The sequence below is a fragment of the Dendrobates tinctorius genome, unplaced genomic scaffold (assembly GCF_039654945.1).
Source record: "Dendrobates tinctorius isolate UK_male_01 unplaced genomic scaffold, ASM3965494v1 ptg000090l, whole genome shotgun sequence".
Taxonomy (NCBI): domain Eukaryota; kingdom Metazoa; phylum Chordata; class Amphibia; order Anura; family Dendrobatidae; genus Dendrobates; species Dendrobates tinctorius.
The window spans coordinates 11,164,091-11,185,498 of record NW_027361758.1 but is presented as its reverse complement, the minus strand read 5'-3'; the positions used below and the strand labels follow the sequence as shown (position 1 = coordinate 11,185,498).

Genomic DNA, 21,408 nt, shown 5'->3' with positions numbered 1-21,408 from the left:
GCGCGAGAACATCCTGGACCATTTCTCGTCGGGCGCTTCCTGCTGGGCTTCCTGTGGCGACGCGTGGACGTGGGCCGGAGGACATCAGGATCGCCGCGTCTGACAGGTAAGTAGCGACCCCCGACCCCTGCTATGTCGCTGGTGAGATCTGCCTGTGTGGCAGCTCACTAGCGACCACTTAGCGATGCACCAGCGATCCATATCGTTGTCGGGATCGCTGGTGCATCGCTAAGTGTAACGGTACCCTTACAGCTTCTAAATGCTGCGAGCTGGACATGACCATTGTAGTATTAGTAAGATCATACCTGGAAATCAGATTCATTGAAGTCATAAGGAACATTCCAGCCAATCTTTCCAAATTTCCTCCTCTCCTGCACCACAGCATGGAAGAACGCCAGCACATAGACCAGGGATTTAAAGGCTGGATGCTGGCAGGCGTCGAGAGCTTCATGAGAGATTTTAAAGTATGTAGCCCTCATATTTAGCTTCAGCCCATTAGGAGGCTCTGTAACAACCTGTAAGGAAATGGACAAACTATTTTATTGTATGGTCTTTTCTTAGAATAATTATAGAGCAATTATTATTTTTGTTTCTTTTAACTGACTGAATGTCGCTATTTTATTATATTGGAACTTGTTTTTCCCCTTATTTATTTTTGTAGTTCTATATTATTCCATATGGTTGCATTACATAGATATTTGATATATTTAGAAAATGGAATTCTCCTCTGCATAAAACTTAGAACCCATTTGGTTAGGGCAGTTAAACAGCCATCAGCAATAGCGTTTAACGGCCTTTTTAGATAACGCTTCCATGCATACAATATAATATAGTCGTTTGTGTGCATAAAACATCATGTAATTGGCAACGCATCACTTGTTAACATACAGTAGAATGGTGTTATGTTGAAAACAATGAATTTTAAGGCTGCTGTAAAATCATCTCCCCGGATGAATGAGAGTTTTGCTTATTCGTTGAGTAATTGCTGGCCTGTTTAGACAGGCCAATAATGGGAAGAAGGGCTGATAATCTGGATACGTTATTGATTTTAGAAGTAGGAGCCGATAATCGGGATGAAAGATCGTGTTTAGACGTGAGTGCAGTTAATCATGATACGATATTGTGGTTATTTGTAAGAGTCGATAATCAGAATACGAAATTGCATTTAGAAGGGCCGATGGTTGGGATATAAGGATTCCTAGGTATCCCAATATCCCCGTACCTCTTAACACAATTTAATTGTCTATTATTTATTATGCTTACATATATAGCGCCATCATATTCCACAGCGCTTTACATACATTATTATTACTCACAATCTAAATTCCCTATCAGTATGTCTTTGGAATGAGGGAGGAAACCAGAGAACCCAGAGGAAACCCACACAAACACAGGGAGAACATACAAACTCCTTGCAGATGTTGTCCTTGGTGTGATTTGAACTCAGGACCCTGGCGCTGCAAGGCTGAGTGCTAATCACTGAGCTTCCATGCAGCTGATTTTAGTAATCAAATTATTCATTTTTTTACTTTCTATTTCCAGAATTCAAACCTTGAGGGATTTCTGAAGTATTCCAATAGGAAAGTCTTTGGTGGGATCTGTGGTGAGCCATAGGCGGAAGTCTGGGTGTGGTTTCCTTATCATCTCCAACGCTTTCTCCAAATCTTTTAGCCACTTTACCAACAAGTGACAGTTTTGTAACATAAGCCATTGGCCACGAGACACTGCTGTTTCCAGGAGCTGAAGTGCCACCTACCATAACAAAAGTAACACATATAAATAATAACACAAAGTAAAATGTATGAATCATCTGCCCCAGTGCCCCATTCAATCAACACCTAAACAAGAATCTCTGCCATTGTATCTCAAGTAACTAAGTACTGTATATCCACTGATATTCATGTACAAGGTCATGAAAAGTGTACAAATCCTCATGTAAGACAAAAATCTACATGTCAAAGCAAAACTGGACGTAGTACAAAGCCATCAGACAACTAAGCGAGAAACGTACCTTTTCCTGCCCCTGACCCATGGCAAGGAACTTAAGGCGATTTCCTCCAAATCCCGACCTCTCTGCCAATTTCATGAGGTCACTAGCGGGATCAGACCCAGGACTCAGGATAAAAACAATAGGTGATGTAGGAACACTCTGTTCAAATATAGCTTCAAAGCTTATGACTGGTGGCTGCACGTATCTATGAGGTGTAATAATCTGTATTATTAAATAGTAAATATATTTATTTTATTGAGAACAGATGAAAGCAGCATTCCGGAACAGCACTAAGCAGTGTGATGGCGCTGTGCCCTTCCGCTCATACAATGTTTTACTTCGGGCTGCTGGTAAAGCTGGTAACAGCTGGTCAGTGGGGCTGCTGGGTGTCAGACCCCCATGAATTTGATACTGACTACCTTTCTCTATGATAGGTCATCAGTAGTATAGTAGTGGACAACTCATTTAATAAGTGCGGAGTTCCACAAAGCAGCTCCGACGGCACATTACATACGTGTATCTAAACACGAATTGTAAAAAAGAAACATTTATAATTGTCAAATAAACAATAATAAAAGACAGATAATTGGATTCCTCAGAGGCTCCTGAGAGGACAGGGAGTGAAGTAGACGTGCTGCCGAGATGCTTTCCAGCAGCGACATAGTTAACAGGCAATCTATAATCTGTAAAGTGTCTGCACCATGGCTGCTCCCAGTGGTACTTTATCCTGGCGTCTGGTCACACTGGCTCCAGATCTCCGTTCCTGCAAATATGCTATAACACAGGCAGCACAATTTCAGGATTTGATATCAATAGATATAATGATTACAGTAGTATTATTAATATTACAACTGCATGACAGCCCGGGCATGCTGGGAGTTGTTGTTTCGTGACAGCTGAAAAGTTACAAATAGGAGACCTATGAGTTATGAATATAGGAAATAGGTAAAGGGAATACCTCACAAAACAGATATGTCATTTATTCTGATTTATTTTGGATTAGTGGTAAAATCGCTTTTCGCCAGTTAATGCACTTACTTCTCTCCCATGGTGACAGTCACATAGTCGGTCACAGCTCTATAGACACGGTCTACTCGAAAGCATCGAAGAAGCAGCAGTTTTTGAAAGGTGGATAGTTTGTCTTTGTAGCTTAAAGGGGAGGGGTACTGTTCTGGAGTATCCAGGTCATACCACTGAATAAGACAAAGTGATAGATGAGTAAGGTTTTAGTAAGACTGAGCATGATGGCATCGTATTTGGATCTCTAAATAAATATCTTGAATGATTACGATTGATCGTCTTGTCCAAGATTACTAGATCTGATTGTTTTCAGTGAAGAAACATGGATACTTTCTGAATATATTCCCTCGCCGAGTACTGTTCACACCATTCCTGTACCTGTCAGGATGCATAAGGAGCTCTCAGGCGGATACAGAGGCATTTGCGCTGCTGTATTTAGGCCTACAGAGGCCATAAGCACAAGTGTGAAGAAGCCCAGAGCTATGATAGCCCCTATATAGGAAGTTCTTCTATAACCATGGACCCTCCTTACTGAGAAGCTTATAGACTATCACACAGTTCTAGGTTCCTTTACACAATGTAGGATATGTAACCTCTTTAAAGGGATTATCTCAAAATTGTGTTAATATAGCCATCATGCCCAATGATAAGAAGCCCTGCTGATCATTGGTAGCATGCCCCATTAATGTTTATCCTGAGATAATCCCTTAAAAATTGTTATTGCTTTGTCTTAAAGGCAAAGGACGTATTACTTAGAATCCTCCGTATATTACCCAGCATAGATTGCAATCTTCCAGAGATTATGTATTACTCATGAATCTCCTTGGCACCTGGATGTTACACATACATTGTATCATAATAGGAGGTGTTATATTGATAACCATTAAGGAGATCCTGTCAGTCAATTCATGCTGCCCAAACCACAGGCAGCATAAATCGGAGCCTGGCTGGATGGTTGTAGCCAGGTATATTTTTTTCTGAAACACTCCAGTATTTCAGAGAAACCATAGTTAGTGATCCAACCCTAAAGAGAGACCTGATTAGTCCATGCTGCCTCCCCGCACTGGTCTAGATTGACATGGTTCTCCCATATGTGTTTACTAGGAGAGACCTGTCAGTCAAACAGATCAGTACAGAGAGAAGCCGGCCAGGGGCTGTGCCAGACTAATTTCATCTCAACCCACAATCCCCAGCTGGATCTTTTCAGAAAAAGAGCCAGGCTCTGATACAAGCTGCCGTGGTTTGGGCAGCATGAATCGACTGACGGGTTCCCTATTCTGCAGTTTATTAGGTTTGACATAGACCTCGGATTTGCCACTTACAGCTTTCCATTCTGACTCATGTCTCTCTACATCATCAGGAAGCGACCCAAACAATGACGAGAATTGTTCAGACAAGCGCATGATGTCCTGCCATCCTTGGTCAGGGAGCCAAAAGCATGGCTTCTTCCTCTTGCTTTTCTCCAGGGAGATATTTCCTAGAAGAGAAGGAAAGGTCAGAACCAGGACAATGTAAATCAAACACTGAATTTTAATCACCAGAACAAAATATGACAACTGAACTGGGGAACTTAACTGAGGTGCACCTAAAAGTGAGCCATTCTGTAGTTTTATTACCTTTTAAGAAAAAGTCCAGTTCTTCTTGTGGCACCCTGGCATCGGCTTGTTCAATCTTAATGGTCATATTGAAAGAAAACAGCAACTTATGTCTCTCAAATAAGCCTGAAAGAAAACATTCTGATTAGTTTCCAACAAAAAGAACCCACCGAGTAGTGTCCGGTAGTGATTTATTGGGAATCTGCTCAATAGCCCCATTATACCAAGTACCAGGAACTATCAGAGGAACTCATGTTGCCCTCTACGTAGAAACTGTCTCCTTGCCTCCAGTATTTACAGTAATCCCTTCTTGAATAGGCCATTTTTATTCTTTTTTTCTACCCTTCTTCCGAGTGTCATAACTTTTTTTTTATTTTTTAGTAAATGTTTGTTTTTTTGATGAGTTGTTGTTTTGAATGACACTATTCGTTTTACTGTATAATGTTCTAAAAAAAATGAGCTAAAAAATTGTAAGTGGGGTAAAATGTTGAAAAAAAAAAGCATGCAATTCCGCCATTGTTTTTAATTTATTTATTTATTTTTTTATGGCATTCATTGTGTTGTCCTGGCATTGACCTGGCAACATGATTCTTCATGTCAGCATGATTACAGTGATAACAAAGTTTTGTGTAGTTTTTATTTATACTGAAATGGCTAAGAATAGTTTCGAACTTTGCAACTAAATATGTTTCGTTTGTTGCACCATTTTCTGAGAGCTGTGTCTTCTCTGTTTTTATGGTAGTTTTTTTAGTGGCAAGCTGAAGTTCTGACTAATACCATACTGGGGCATGTATGGTGATTTCTTCAATAATAAAGTCTAATTTTTCATTTTAAATTTTCATGAAACACACATGACAATACCAAGTATTTTTATTTTTTTATGTTTTCATTTATGGAGAAAGAAAAGGGTGTTTCAAACTTTTATATTTTTTCAAACTTTTTTTTCTGTATTTCTAAAAACTTTTATTGGCAAAAAACGGCGTGAAAGTGCAATGAGGACTGCGCTTGCTTCTGGTGGAGTATAAAGTTCTTTATTTAGCCAACGCGTTTCCTAAGCCTACTGGTTCACTTCATCAGGGCAGATTACATTGAAAGATAGTGAGACATTCTTATAGAGGAAAGGAAAAAAAAATTGGCGCCAAAACAAGGTTAAATGACATCAGCAAAGGTCAAAGAAAAAAAAACAAAAAAAAACTCAAAAACAATGAAATTTTATTACAAACATAAAAACACTACAATAAAAGTGTATTAAAATGAGAAAAAATATATAAAATTATGCAAAAATAAAAATAGAACAGAGTGCCATGGATCACGGGGTAAAAAGTGGCTAAGGTTAATGAAAAAAAAAAAAAAGGGGGGGGAGGGGTGAGACCTCAAGGAGTATTAGAACCTGGCTCATGAAGTGCAGATGTATGCTATAAAGTGCAAGTACCAGGTATTAGTCCACTAAACCATTAGATTTAGCTGAAGTGTTTTAAGAAAAATTTTTTAGAAATTATTTGTTTTATAGAAATCGAAATTCAGCAAAATAACTTGAAGTGGTATTAGAACCTGACTAATGAAGTGCAAGTGCAGATTGAAAAGTACGAGGTATTAGTCCACTGAACCCTTTAGAATAAACAGAAGTGGTTTGAAGAATATTAGAGGAACTGTTTGTCAATTTATTATATAGAAATCAAAATAAAAAAAAAAAAAAAACTTCAAATGGTATGAGAACCTGGCTTATAGCAGGCTATAAGGTGCAATTACAAGGTATTAGTCCACTCCACTATAAGACTGTAATGATGTTTTTTGTGTGTATTAGTCCATTATACCATTAGACTTTAATGATGTTTTTTTGTAAAAAAAAAAAAAAAAGGAGGGGCATGAAATTGGGTAAAATGTAATAAAAATGTATGAAAATCACAATAAGGAAAAAATCAAATAAAAGCATCATTAATAATATTGAGGCAATAGGAGCCAATTGTCTTCAATTTATAAATCCAATAGACCTCTTTTCTGTTTAATGCTTGGGTTCTATTGGAAACGTGTTCAGGGATGTGTTCTATAGGAAAAATGATGGCTTTAGAGAAATCTCTTTGGTGAAATGAATCAAAGTGGCGTGACAGACCATGTTGTTGATATCCAATTTTAGTGTTGTGTCTATGTGAGTTCATTCTACAATGAAGGGGTTGTGTGGTTCTCCCAACATACAATTTAGGACAAGGACACAGGATAACATAGATCACAAAGGCAGACACACAGGACAGGTGATTAATGATAGTGAATTTTTCTGAAGTGAATGGATGTGAAAAGATAAAAGTATTATGGGCAATATTACTGCAAAGGCTACACCTGGGCCTCTGGCATCTAAAAATGCCTGGTGTCAAGCCGGTATGATTGTCGGGAGTGTATTGGCTCAATCTGCTAGGGGCCAGATGATTTTTTAGTGATCTGGCCTTCCTAAATGTAACCGTAGGTTTGTCAGGAAGAACTTTATTAAGTACAGGATCTTTTTGGATAATGTACCATAGGTCCCCTAGTATATTTTTAATCTCCTTATGTTGGGAGTTGTAGGTAGTGATAAAATTGGCCTGATAGTTAGCATGTGTATCTTTTTCTTTAGATCTCCCACTTAAAAGAATTTGCTGGTTAAAATTTTTTGAAACATTATTAAAAGTAGAATGAACCAATTGGGAAGGGTATTTTTGAGCCAGGAATCTTCCCTTGAGGACCTCAGCCTGATTATTAAAATCCTCATCTTCTGTACAGTTCTTTCGGATTCTCTGAAATTGATTATGAGGAATGTTAAGGCTGAGTTCACACGTGGCTTTTTTTCGCGTTTCTGCGGCTGTTTTAACCGCGCGATTTTGCCGCAAAAACGCGAAAAATAAGCATACCATGCATTCCTATGGGATTCCGCAATGCTGTGCTAATGCTGCGGTTTTTACCGCGGCGGAATCGCTTCGCGGTAAAAACCGCAGCATGCTCATTAATTTGCGGAATCGCGGCGATCCCGCACCCATAGGAATGCATTGTTCCGCTTACTTCCCGCATGTGGCTGTGCACACCATGCGGAAAGTAAGCAGAACATTTGCGGATGGTACCCACGGTCCGGAGGAGAGGAGACTGTCCTCCAGGCTCTGGGTACCATATCCCTGTAAAAGTAGAATTTAAAAATAAAAAATATTGTTATTCTCACCCTCCGACGTCCCGCGCAGTCTTTCCGCTTCTCTTCACGCTCCCGTTCCCAGTAGTCCTTTGCGAAAATGCCCGCGATGGCGTCCGTTCTCGCGGGATCGCGAAGTCTCACGGTCATTCGCGTGACGTCATCGCGAATTACCGCGAGACATCGCGATCCCGCGAGAACGGACGTCATCGCGGGCATTTTCGCAAAGGATTACTGGGAACGGATGCGCGGGACGTCGGAGGGTGAGAATAACACCATTTTTTATTTTTTTTTACATTTTATCTTTTACTATTGATGCTGCATAGGCGGCCTCAGTAGTAAAAAGTTGGTCACACTTGTCAAACACTATGTTTGATGAGTGTGACCAACCTGTCAATCAGTTCTCCAAGCGACGCTACAGATCGCTTGGACAACGCTAGCATTTTGCAAGCTAAATACGCTTGCAAAATGCTAGTTTTTCCGCGGGAAAATCGCGGGAATTTAAAATGCGATTTTCCCGCGGACTGGAATTCCGGAATTCTCGCGGTAATTTCCGCGAGAGTTCCGGTACATGTGCACTTAGCCTTAGAAGCCATTTAGAATAATGGCTACTCTTAAAATGGACATAACTATTGGAGTCTACCTTCTTAAAAAAGGTTTTGGTATAGATTTTGGAGTTTTTTATATAGAAGGTGATATCAAGGAAGTCCATCTGGGTATTACTAATGTGGGGGGTGAACTCCAAACCCCATGTGTTGTTCTGTATAGAAGAAGTAAAGACATCAACTGGAATAAAACTGGTATCAAGGATTAAGAATAAATCATCAATGTATCTTTTATATAAAACCACGCCCTCTAAAATTTTTTACCAAATTTCATGCCCCTCCTTTTTTTTTTTTTTTTTTACAAAAAAACATCATTAACCCCTTCCTGCCATCCGACGTACTATCCCGTCCACGGTACCCGGGCCCGTATGACCGGGGACGGGATAGTACGTCGGCGCGATCAGCGGCGCCCACGTGGTGAGCGCCGCTGATCGCGGCCGGGTGTCAGCTGATTATCACAGCTCCCCCGACACGTTAACCCCTTGCACACCGCGATCAAACACGATCGCGGTGTACCGGGGGTTAAAGGGAAGCATCGGCAGGGAGGGGGCTCCCTCCGTGCTTCCCTGAGCCCCCCACGGCAGCGCAATGTGCAGCGCTGCTGCGGGGCACTCCCTTCCTCCAGGCCCCCGAATCCAAGATGGCGACGGGGGCCTTCGGGGGCCTGCGGAAGCTGGCTTCCTCAGTGCCTGCAAAGCGCAGGCATGAGGAAGCCTTCTGCAGTGCCTGTGTCAGATCGCTGATCTGTCACAGTGATCTGTGATGTGACAGATCAGCGATCTGTCACAGGACAGTGATGTCCCACCTGGGACTATTTAATAAAGTAAAAAAAAAAATAAAAAAAAGTGTAAAAATAATTAAAAAAAAATCGCCAAATAAATTAGAAAAAAAAAAAAAAATATTCCCCCAATAAATCCATTTTTTGGAAATAATAAAAAAAACAAACAATAAAAGTACACATATTAGGTATCGCCGCGTCCGTAACGACCCGCCCTATAAAACTGTCCCATTAGTTAACCCCTTTAGCGAACCCCTTAAAAAATAAAAATAAAAAACGAAGCAAAAAATAATGATTTATTATCATACCGCCAAACAAAAAGTGTAATAACGCGCAATCAAAAAGACGCATATAAATAGCCATGGTACTGCTGAAAACGTCATCTTGTCCCGCAAAAAACGAGCCGCCACACAGCATCATCAGCGAAAAAATAAAAAAGTTATAGCTCGCTGAATAAAGCGATGCAAAAATAATTATTTTTTATATAAAATAGTTTTCATTGCATAAAACCGACAAAAACATAAAAAACGACCTAAATGAGGTATCGCTGTAACCGTACTGACCCGAAGAATAAAACCGCTTTATCAATTTTACCGCACGCGGAACGGTGTAAACGCACCCCCCCCAAAAGAAATTCATGAAACGCTGGTTTTTGTTCATTCTGCGTCCCAAAAATCGGAATAAAAAGCGATCAAAAAATTTCACGTGCCCGAAAATGGTACCAATAAAAACGTCAACTTGTCCCGCAAAAAATAAGACCTCACATGACTCGGTGGGTCAAAATACGGAAAAATTATAGCTCTCAATATGTGGTGATGCAAAAACTATTTTTACAATAAAAAGCGTCTTTTAGCGTGCGACAGCCGCCAAACATAAAAACCGCCATAAATAGTAAATCAAACCCCCCGTTATCACCCCCTTAGTTAGGGAAAAATAATAAAATTAAAAAAATGTATTTATTTCCATTTTTCCATTAGGGTTAGGGCTAGGGTTAGGGCTAGGGGTGTGTTGGGGTAGGGTTAGGGTTAGGGTAGGGTTAGGGTTAGGGCTAGGGTTAGGGTTAGGGGCGTGTTGGGGTTCGGGTTGGAGTTAGAATTGGGGGTTTCCACTGTTTGGGCACATCAGGGGCTCTCCAAATGCAACATGGCGTCTGATCTCAATTCCAGCCAATTCTGAGTTGAAAAAGTCAAATGGTGCTCCTTCCCTTCCAAGCTCTGCTATGCGCCCAAACAGTGTTTTACCCCCACATGTAGGGTATCAGCCTACTCAGGACAAATTGCAAAACAATTTTTGGGGTCCAATTTCTCCTGTTACCCTTAGGAAAATAAAAAATTGGGGGCAAAAATATCATTTTTGTGGAAAAAAATGATTTTTTTATTTTCACGTCCGAGTGTTATAAACTTCTGTGAAGCACTTGGGGGTTCAAAGTGCTCACCACACATCTAGATAAGTTCCGTGGGGGGTCTAGTGTCCAAAATGGGGTCACTTGTGGGGAGTTTCAATAGTTTAGGTACATCAGGGGCTCTCCAAACGCACATGACACCCGCAGACCATTCCATCAAAGTCTGCATTCCAAAACGTCACTGCTTCCCTTCCGAGCCCCGACGTGTGTCCATACAGTAGTTTTCTCCCACATATGGGGTGTCAGCGTACTCAGGACAAATTGGACAACAACTTTTGGGGTCCAATTTCTCCTATTACCCTTGGGAAAATGAAAAAATTGGGGACTAATTGATCATGTTTGTGGAAAAAATACGATTTTTTTATTTTCATGCCCTGGCATTATAAACTTCTGTGAAGCCCTTGGGGGTTCAAAGTGCTCACCTCACATCTAGATACGTTCCTTAGTGGGTCTAGTTTTCAAAATGGGGTCATTTGTGGGGGGTTTCCACTGTTTAGGTACATTAGGGGCGCTCCAAAGGCAACATGACACCCGCAGACCATTCCATCAAAGTCTGCATTCCAAAACGTCACTACTTCCCTTCCGAGCCCCGACGTGTGCCCATACAGTAGTTTTCTCCCACATATGGGGTATCAGCATACTCAGGACAAATTGGACAACAACTTTTGGGGTCCAATTTCTCCTGGTACCCTTGGGAAAATAAAAAAATGGTGACTAAAAGATCATGTTTGTGGAAAAAATACGAATTTTTTATTTTCACGCCCGGGCGTTGTAAACTTCTGTGAAGCACTGGGGGGTTCAAAGTGCTCACCACACATCTAGATAAGTTCCTTGGGGGGTCTAGTATACAAAATGGTGTCATTTGTGGGGGGTTTCCACTGTTTAGGTACATTAGGGGCTCTCCAAAGGCAACATGACACCCGCAGACCATTCCATCAAAGTCTGCATTCCAAAACGTCACTACTTCCCTTCCGAGCCCCGACGTGTGCCCATACAGTAGTTTTCTCCCACATATGGGGTATCAGCATACTCAGGACAAATTGGACAACAACTTTTGGGGTCCAATTTCTCCTGGTACCCTTGGGAAAATAAAAAAATGGTGATTAAAAGATCATGTTTGTGGAAAAAATACGAATTTTTTATTTTCACGCCCGGGTGTTATAAACTTCTGTGAAGCACTGGGGGGGTCAAAGTGCTCACCACACATCTAGATAAGTTCCTTAGGGGGTCTAGTTTCCAAAATGGTGTCATTTGTGGGGGGCTTCCACTGTTTTGGTACATCAGGAGTTTTCCAAACGCGACATGGTGTCCGATCTCAATTCCAGCCCAAAACATCAAATGGCGCTGCTTCCCTTCCGAGCTCTGCCATGCGCCCAAATAGTGGTTTACCCCCACATGTGGGTGTGATACAAATGGGATATGCATGAGTGAGAGACTGGTATAGATAGGCATCCAGTCAATAAGATAGTGATTGCAGTACATTGAAACATCCATTTGGATACTATGGATTGTGATCGGAATCTGAACTTTTTCTGCCATGAGGAGAGCACACACTCAGGAATGTGAAAAAACAACCACCTGCCCAGGCATTGTTGTGGGAGTCGAAAGGGAGGAATGTGAGAACCAAACCAACTGAGATAAAGGAGGAATGTGAAAAAAAACAAGTTACTGTGCATGACAGCGCGTGATCAAGGTGAAACCTGATTCACTGCGCATGTCAGTGCGTGATCATTCCAATTAATATTATAAAAAGTGCTGACCTCCTCAGCGGGTAGGGACTTTCCAGACGATTCAAGTGGACGCACTTAGTCTGTGATGCTTACCGAGGAGAACCCCTTCCCGCTGATCGAGGTCCCCCGATGCGAAGGGTGATGCTACAATAACTCGGTAATTATTATTGATGCTGAAATCTTTCATGTCATAACTGTCATTCTTAAATCTTGAGACTATTCATGTGCTATGTAAGACAAAATGATTGCTTGCTAAAATAAAAGATTGTCAATAATCTTTGCCTGGTTGGGATGCCAGTGAGCGCTACGTAAGTTAAGGTAAATAACCTAATTTGGGAGAAAATTTAGCAAGACATAAATTGGCGTAGTCGGCAGGATCTTTGAATTTATATATACATATATATATATGTATATGTATATTGCATATAGATATACGGATTTGGGAAAAAAAAAACCCATAATTGTTATTACTATCATTGTTGAAGATGTTTAGAAAAAAAGAAAAAGTCTAAAGTGACTCATATGGAGATCCCCGGCTGGACCGAGGCTCCATATAATATAATAGCACATGAGTTGGCTCATTGTGGCTTGGCAGAACCATGGAAGGATAAGCTCAAGGGTTGTGAACCTACTGATGTTGTTTCTGTACTCGGTAGTGTCCCTGCGAAGTCAGGTGATGTTGTGGCTTTAGGACGGCGTATGTGGATTTGTTTTCCCTGCAAAGGCAGGTGATGCAGATAACCCCTCGATGTTGTTTAGTTACTCGAGGTTTTCCCTGCAAAGGCAGGTGATGCAGTCAGGGGTGTCCCCGCCAAGGCGGGTGATGTTGTGTCGCTTGGGCGATGAACTTGGATTCTGCTCAGTGCATATCGCGCGATGCATGAGCGGAATCAACAAATGCAGAGGAAGTGCTCTCAATTGGAACAAAAAGTTGCAGAGCTAGGAGGGCAGAAAGTGGTGCTGGATTGCAATACCCATCTGCTCAAAGATAAGTTGGAACATTACCAGAGTGTAGCAGAGAAAGCTGCTATCATTGTTGCTCAAAATAAATATTGCAAGAGAAGAGGAAAAATTAATAAGGAAAAAAGGTATTCCCACAAAATTCAGAGGTCCAAAAATTAAAATTGCTGGACTAGGAGGACAGGTAATCACCGGAGTACAAACACAAGTTGCTTTGAAAATAGGAAACTTACCGATAAGAAATTACCGTGTTTTAGTAGTACCCATTCCAGAATATATATTGGGAATTGATGTTTTAAAAGGAATGACTTTAAATTTATCGGCTGGAAAATTCTCCTTTGGCGTAAAAATGGCAGAAATACAAATGAGACCTGTAACGATAGGAAAAGTAAAAATGCCCCCTGTACATATCCCTCCTGCTACTAAAATGGTGGCAATGAAACAGTATCGAATACCAGGGGGACACAAAGAGATTACTGAAACAATTAAAAATCTGGTGGACGCAGGAGTCATGCGTACCACTACTACTGCATGGAATAATCCAGTCTGGCCAGTTAAAAAGAGTGATGGCTCCTGGCGTATGACAGTGGATTACAGGGAATTGAACAAATGTACCCCCCCCATTAACAGCTGCAGTGCCAGATACTATCACTATAATAGAAAATATACAGAGTCATAATGGAACTTGGTATGCAGTGATTGATTTGGCTAATGCCTTCTTTACAATTCCAATAGAGGAAAAGGCGCAGGATCAATTTGCTTTTACCTGGTTAGGTCGACAGTATACCATGACCAGATTGCCTCAAGGATGTCTTCATAGCCCAACTATTTGTCACCGGACGGTGGCAGAACATCTAGATCAGTTCTCCTTGCCCTCAGATATGCAAATTTCTCATTATATTGATGATATAATGATACAAGGAAATGAGGAGCAGGCAGTGAAATCACAATTGGAAAAACTTTTGGTGCATATGAGGAGCAAAGGATGGGAAATAAATGAGGCAAAGGTCCAAGGACCGGCTCAAGTTGTAAAATTCCTTGGAATACAATGGAACAAAGGGCATCGGGAAATTCTCCCGAAGGCTCGACAGAAGATACTTAATTTCCCAGTCCCAAAAACGAAGCAAGAAACACAATCCTACATTGGTTTGTTTGGATTTTGGAGGCAACATATTCCCCACTTGGGACTTATGTTGGCCCCTTTGTACAAAGTTACTCGTAAAAAATATGAATTTCATTGGGGTGAAGAACAACAAACCGCCTTTGAAATGGTAAAAGAAGCAATACAACAGGCTGTAGATTTATGGCCAATGACTAATGGGCCAGTGGAATTACATGTCACTGTTCAGCATATGTATGCTAACTGGTCCCTTTGGCAAAAACAAGGGGGGAAAAGAGTTCCCCTTGGATTTTGGAATAGGAAATTGCCAGATGCGGGAGAAAAATATACCCCATTTGAACAACAATTGTTAGCCTGTTATTGGGCTTTGGTTGAAACAGAACAGTTGACATTAGGACATGAAGTCCTACTCAGACCGTTGATACCAATCATGCAATGGGTCTTGTCTAATCCGAAAACCAACAGAGTGGGCCATGCCCAGGAACAAAGTATTATCAAATGGAAGTGGTATGTCTCTGAAAGAGCGAAAAAAGGGGAAGGCGGGATCGCCACCCTCCATGAGAAAGTTGCAGAAATTGGGGATGACATAGTCAACCCACTTGAAAAAGCATCTATGATGGAGGAATCCCCTGTAAAATGGGGAAAAACCTATGAGGATCTAACTGCAGACCAGCAAGAGCATGCTTGGTTTACTGATGGTTCAGCTAGGTATGTAGGAGGGAAGAGACTATGGAAAAGTGTTGCTTATAATCCAAAGTTGGAAAAGCATCTCCAAATGGAAGGAGAGGGAAAAAGTAGTCAATATGCTGAACTATATGCTGTTTTCCTAGCAAACGCTTTTGAAAAAGGGAGACAATGTCATGTTTTCACTGACTCATGGTCAGTGGCAAATGGTTTAGCAACATGGATGATGGGATGGAAAAAGCATAATTGGATGATTCATGGTAAAGAAATTTGGGGTAGGGAAGTGTGGCAATATTTGGAGGAAATGGTGCAAGAGACACCTACCACTGTCTTTCATGTTGATGCTCATATGCCAATTGACTCACTTGAACGTTTGTTTAACTCTGAAGCAGATAAAGCAGCTGCTATTCGACAAAATACTACTGAGATTGATGCTGGAGAAAAAGAAGCATGGCTGCAAGGTACAGCCGTTTGGGCTCATCAGAAAAGCGGACATCTTGGAGAAAAAGCCACTTACAGGTGGGCCCAGGAGAGAGGTGTGCCTCTGACACTTGACATAATAAAACAAACTATACAACATTGCCCAATATGTCAACATTCACAAAAACGAGAGGTACCACACACCGTAATGGGACACATAGGCAGAGGCCAGTTACCTGCTCAGATATGGCAAATGGATTTCATCGGCCCTTTGTCAGAGAGTAGGGGGTGTAAGTATGTCTGTACTGCGGTAGATACATATTCAGGACTGATGGTGGGCTTTCCGTGTAAAGCAGCCACCCAATGGAGCACAGAGCGGACCTTAGAGATAATAACACAGTATTATGGGGTCCCCTTACAAATTCAAACTGATAATGGATCTCATTTCACTGGGGATGCCATTAAGAAATATGCTCAGGACAACAATATACAATGGGTATATAATATACCTTACTATCCACAAGCAGCAGGTTTGGTGGAAAGAATGAATGGATTATTAAAATCCACATTGAGAAAACTTAATCAATCTGATACACAGTATGGACAATGGAGAGACAATTTGAGTGAGGCTTTACAGATAATTAACAACAGGCCTATCACAGACTCTATGACTCCTCTCATGAGGATGCTTACACCCAATCTCACCATACATGAGGCACACCTGGTAAAGTCCGTCGTATGGTGGAAAACTGATCAAGAAGCACGAATACCGGAACGAGCAACTCCACATTCAGCAGGTTTGGATTTGAGTGCATTGGAAACTGTTGTGATCCCACAAGGGAAAGTAAAACCAATAGCTACAGGATTGGGGTGTCAGATTCCAAAGGACCACTATGGACAGATAGCCACTAGGTCTAGTTTGGCATTAAAGGGGGCCATGGTGGTGGGAGGAGTCATAGATGCAGATTATCAAGGAGAAATCAAAGTATTAATGATAAATTTGGGGAATGAGCCTCTAATTTTGGAGAAAGGACAGCGTATTGCGCAAATGCTTTTGATTCCAATAAATTTGTCAGATGTGCAAGAGGGAACAGCCCCTTCAGAATTAACGATCAGAGGCTCAAAAGGTTTTGGCTCTTCTAACATCACTAATGTGGGAGCCAAAATCTGGGTTCAAAATACCCAAGGACCGCCTTCAGAGGCTGAAGTGATAGCAATAGGCAAAGACCATACCCTGTTAATTATGAGGCCAGGAGTGAAAAAATGGGAATATATCCCACAAGAAAAATGTTATTTGAGAGAATAATGTTGATTATTGATTTTATAGATTCCAAATCTTCAAATATGGTTAAGTGGAATCCTTGGGCTCGCGTGTTTGGACAGCATCGGTGCCTGGACTCCTGAAATCTGTCTGACTACAAAATTCAGGAAGGAGTATGTTCCGAGGCCAGGAGATTGGAAGGAATACAACCGAACCACCCCGAATGAAAATGCCGGATGTGGAGGTTGGGGAAAACTCACCACTCAAGTGATTTTTGACGTTAATCTCACCATAACTGCAAAATATCCCCGACCGTGGTATTATAATGGGACTAAGTCTACTATATACTTAGCTGATAGTAAGGACACTTTGAATATTCAAGCTGAAGATCATATTATTTGTTGGACGACTGAACAATTAACCTTTGATCAGTCGATATGGGATAATTATAGTTCAAAAGGGGAGAATAAAACTGAGTTCACTTTTACTTTAAACAAAACTATGATTATATTTTGTGGTAATGCCACCAATCGTCAGATGGTGGCGATGACAGGACAGAAATACCCGCCTTGTAATAATCACACGGGAACCTATAACGGAACAGGACTATGCTGTGGGATACCTAGTTTATCATGTGTATCATGGAGAAGGATACTCCGGGTGTATCTGATGTCACAGACTAAAGCTGATCCAGGACAGATGAAGAAGATTCCCACATCATGTGTAAAAACAGGAACTCAATCGCAGAAGACTGTCGTTGCAGCCAAAATAATCTTCCCATCTACTCCTGCATGCCATTATAGGGGAAAAAGGGCATGGTATGATACAGTATTGGGAGGAGTCGGGGCTGTGACTGGGACTTTGAACTCATTTGATATTGAAACTTTGGCAAATAAAATGCATAATGCCGGAAAAGATATCCAAGATGCTTTGACTATACAAGGTAGATGGATGCCTACTATTTGGCGTCCTTGGAAGCAGGCATTACAAATGGATACTTTTCTTTTACAAATGAAAAATGTTTCAGATACTTTAAATTTAGAAATTAATACTAATGTTAGCATAATAGTTAACTGGACAATATGTACGCTGCAAGCTATATATCAAATTCAGCAGAAAAATAATATGCAAACTCAACTTATGACCGGGAATGAGTTAGTCTGGAGGACCGTATTTAAAAATACAATCCCCAAGGTTTCCTGGTTAAGAATAGAAGCTCCTAAGATGGTTTGCAACGACACTTTGTGTTCAGGACTATTGATTGTTTATAATGTAACCAATCAACAAGTAATGTGTAGATTTGTAGTGATGCCATTATTATTAGGTATTCCTGGACAACAGTGGTTATGGATGCCCAAGTTTAATGGGTTATATATTGATAAAAATAATCGTACTCATGATTTAAGTTTATGTGAGGATACTTTAGAGGGGAAAATTTGCAGGTTACAATCAGCCGTATATGAACCATGTTTGTTACAAAATACTATGAATGTATGTGAATTCATCATTTTGCCAACCTCATATAGAATGTTGATTGAAATAGCCCCACGAGAGGTATGTGTAATAACGGATGTTCCAATAATCTCTGGAATGATAGTACCTTATGTGGGATGCCTAAGAAATGTAACCGCACTACAATGGGAAAATCGAACTTTTCTGTTAAGCTCAGATGTAACCACTGCTGCCACTATTGAGTGGGAACCAACAACATTAGAAATCAATAATTGGGAGGTAAATTTAACGAAATTGAAACATATAATTGAACAATCAGAAGAAGGAAAATATATGATTACTCAATTAAATAGAACTATACAAATGCATGTGATAAGCACCACTATTATAGCAGATAAGATTGTAAAAATGGGATCGATTATTGCTGATGCTACCTCTCATCATTGGTATGATATTTTTCTAGGGTATTTGCCCTCAGCTACTAAATTATTGAATTGGCTGATTCATCCCGTGTTGGTGATGGCTATTGTAGTGATTCTATTATCCATATGGAATTGCTATATAGCTTACAAAATGTGTTGCAAGAAACCACAAGTGCTCATGGTGTCCTATAAAAATGGCGTTTAAAAGACTGCAATCAAGGACCGATTGTGATACAAATGGGATATGCATGAGTGAGAGACTGGTATAGATAGGCATCCAGTCAATAAGATAGTGATTGCAGTACATTGAAACATCCATTTGGATACTATGGATTGTGATCGGAATCTGAACTTTTTCTGCCATGAGGAGAGCACACACTCAGGAATGTGAAAAAACAACCACCTGCCCAGGCATTGTTGTGGGAGTCGAAAGGGAGGAATGTGAGAACCAAACCAACTGAGATAAAGGAGGAATGTGAAAAAAAACAAGTTACTGTGCATGACAGCGCGTGATCAAGGTGAAACCTGATTCACTGCGCATGTCAGTGCGTGATCATTCCAATTAATATTATAAAAAGTGCTGACCTCCTCAGCGGGTAGGGACTTTCCAGACGATTCAAGTGGACGCACTTAGTCTGTGATGCTTACCGAGGAGAACCCCTTCCCGCTGATCGAGGTCCCCCGATGCGAAGGGTGATGCTACAATAACTCGGTAATTATTATTGATGCTGAAATCTTTCATGTCATAACTGTCATTCTTAAATCTTGAGACTATTCATGTGGTATGTAAGACAAAATGATTGCTTGCTAAAATAAAAGATTGTCAATAATCTTTGCCTGGTTGGGATGCCAGTGAGCGCTACGTAAGTTAAGGTAAATAACCTAATTTGGGAGAAAATTTAGCAAGACAGTGGGGTATCAGCGTACTCAGGACAAATTGCACAATAACTTTTAGGGTCCTGTTACCCTTGGAAAAATAAGAATTGAGGGTGAAAAGATCATTTTTGTGGAAAAAATATGATTTTTTAATTGTATGGCTTTATGTTATAAACTTCTGTGAAGCCCATGGGGGTTCAAAGTTCTCACCACACATCTAGATAAGTTCCTTAGGGGGTCTAGTTTCCAAAATGGTGTCATTTGTGGGGGGTTTCCACTGTTTTGGTACATCAGGGGTTTTCCAAACGCGACATCGTGTCCGATCTCAATTCCAGCCAAAAACGTCAAATGGCGCTGCTTCCCTTCCGAGCTCTGCCATGCGCCCAAATAGTGGTTTACCCCCACATGTGGGGTATCAGCGTACACAGGACAAATTGCACAATAACTTTTAGGGTCCTGTTACCCTTGGGAAAATAAAAATTGGGGTGAAAAGATAATTTTTGTGGAAAAAATATGATTTTTTAATTGTACCGCTGTACGTTATAAACTTCTGTAAAGCCCTTGTGGGTTCAAAGTTCTCACCACATATCTAGATAAGTTCCTTGGGGGGTCTAGTTTCCAAAATGGGGTCACTTGTAGGGGGTTTCCACTGTTTAGATACATCAGGGACTCTCCAAACGTGACATGGCGTCCAATCTGAATTCCAGCCAATTTTGCATTGAAAAAGTCAAACGGCGCTCCTTCCATTCTGAGTTCTGCCATGCGCCGAAACAGTCGTTCCCCCCCACATATCAGGTATCTGCGTACTCAGGACAAATTGCACAATAACTTTTGCAGTTCAATTTCTCCTGTTACCCTTGGTAAAAGAAAAAAAATTGAACCTGAAGTATTTTTTTTATGAAAAAAAGTTAGATGTTCATTTTTTTTTAAATATTCAAAAAAATTCCTGTGACGCACCTAAAGGGTTAATAAACTTCTTGAATGTGGTTTTGAGCACCTTAAGGGGTGCAGTTTTTAGAATGGTGTCACTTTTGGGTATTTTCTATCAAAAAGACCCCTCAAAGTGATTTCAAATGTTATGTAGTCCCTAAAAATAATGGTGTTGTAAAAATGAGAAATCGCTGGTCAACTTTTAACCCTTATAACTTCCTAACAAAAAAAAATTTTGGTTCCAAAATTGTGCTGATGTAAAGTAAACATGTGGGAAATGTTAGTTATCAAGTTTTTTGTGTGCCGTATCTCTGTGATTTAAGGGCATAAAAATTCAAAGTTGGAAAATCGCGAAATTTTCAAAATTTTCGCCAAATTTCCATTTTTCTCACAAATAAACGCAAGTTATTTGAATGAAATTTTACCACTAACATGAAGTACAATATGTCACGAGAAAACAATGTCAGAATCACCGGGATCCATGGAAGCGTTCCAGAGTTATGACCTCATAAAGGTACAGTGGTCAGAATTGTAAAAATTGGCCCGGTCATGAACGTGCAAACCACCCTTGGGGGTGAAGGGGTTAAAGTCTAATGGTATAATGGACTAATACACACAAAACACATCATTACAGTCTTATAGTCGAGTGGACTAATACCTTGTAATTGCACCTTATAGCCTGCTATAAGCCAGGTTCTAATACCATTTGAAGTTGTTTTTTTTTGTTTTTTTATTTTGATTTCTATATAATAAATTGACAAACAGTTCCTCTAATATTCTTCAAACTACTTCTGTTTATTCTAAATGGTTCAGTGGACTAATACCTCATACTTTTCAATCTGCACTTCATTAGTCAGGTTCTAATACCACTTCAAGTTATTTTGCTGAATTTCGATTTCTATAAAACAAATAATTTCTAAAAAATTTTTCTTAAAACACTTCAGCTAAATCTAATGGTTTAGTGGACTAGTACCTGGTACTTGCACTTTATAGCATACATCTGCACTTCATGAGC

The 21,408-nt window shown here is 40.4% G+C and overlaps 1 protein-coding gene across 1 annotated transcript in view; it reads right to left on the bottom strand.

Moving 5' to 3' along the window:
- DNAH10 (dynein axonemal heavy chain 10) overlaps nucleotides 1-21,408 on the bottom strand; it is a 309,396-nt gene that overhangs the window by 31,835 nt on the left and 256,153 nt on the right. The window contains exons 66-71 of the mRNA XM_073586115.1: nucleotides 4,627-4,731; nucleotides 4,333-4,487; nucleotides 3,029-3,183; nucleotides 2,012-2,195; nucleotides 1,552-1,752; nucleotides 306-515 (exon numbers count right to left, since the gene is read on the bottom strand). Of these exons, the coding sequence (XP_073442216.1) occupies nucleotides 306-515; nucleotides 1,552-1,752; nucleotides 2,012-2,195; nucleotides 3,029-3,183; nucleotides 4,333-4,487; nucleotides 4,627-4,731 (1,010 nt within the window). The remainder of the gene's footprint in view (nucleotides 1-305; nucleotides 516-1,551; nucleotides 1,753-2,011; nucleotides 2,196-3,028; nucleotides 3,184-4,332; nucleotides 4,488-4,626; nucleotides 4,732-21,408) is intronic.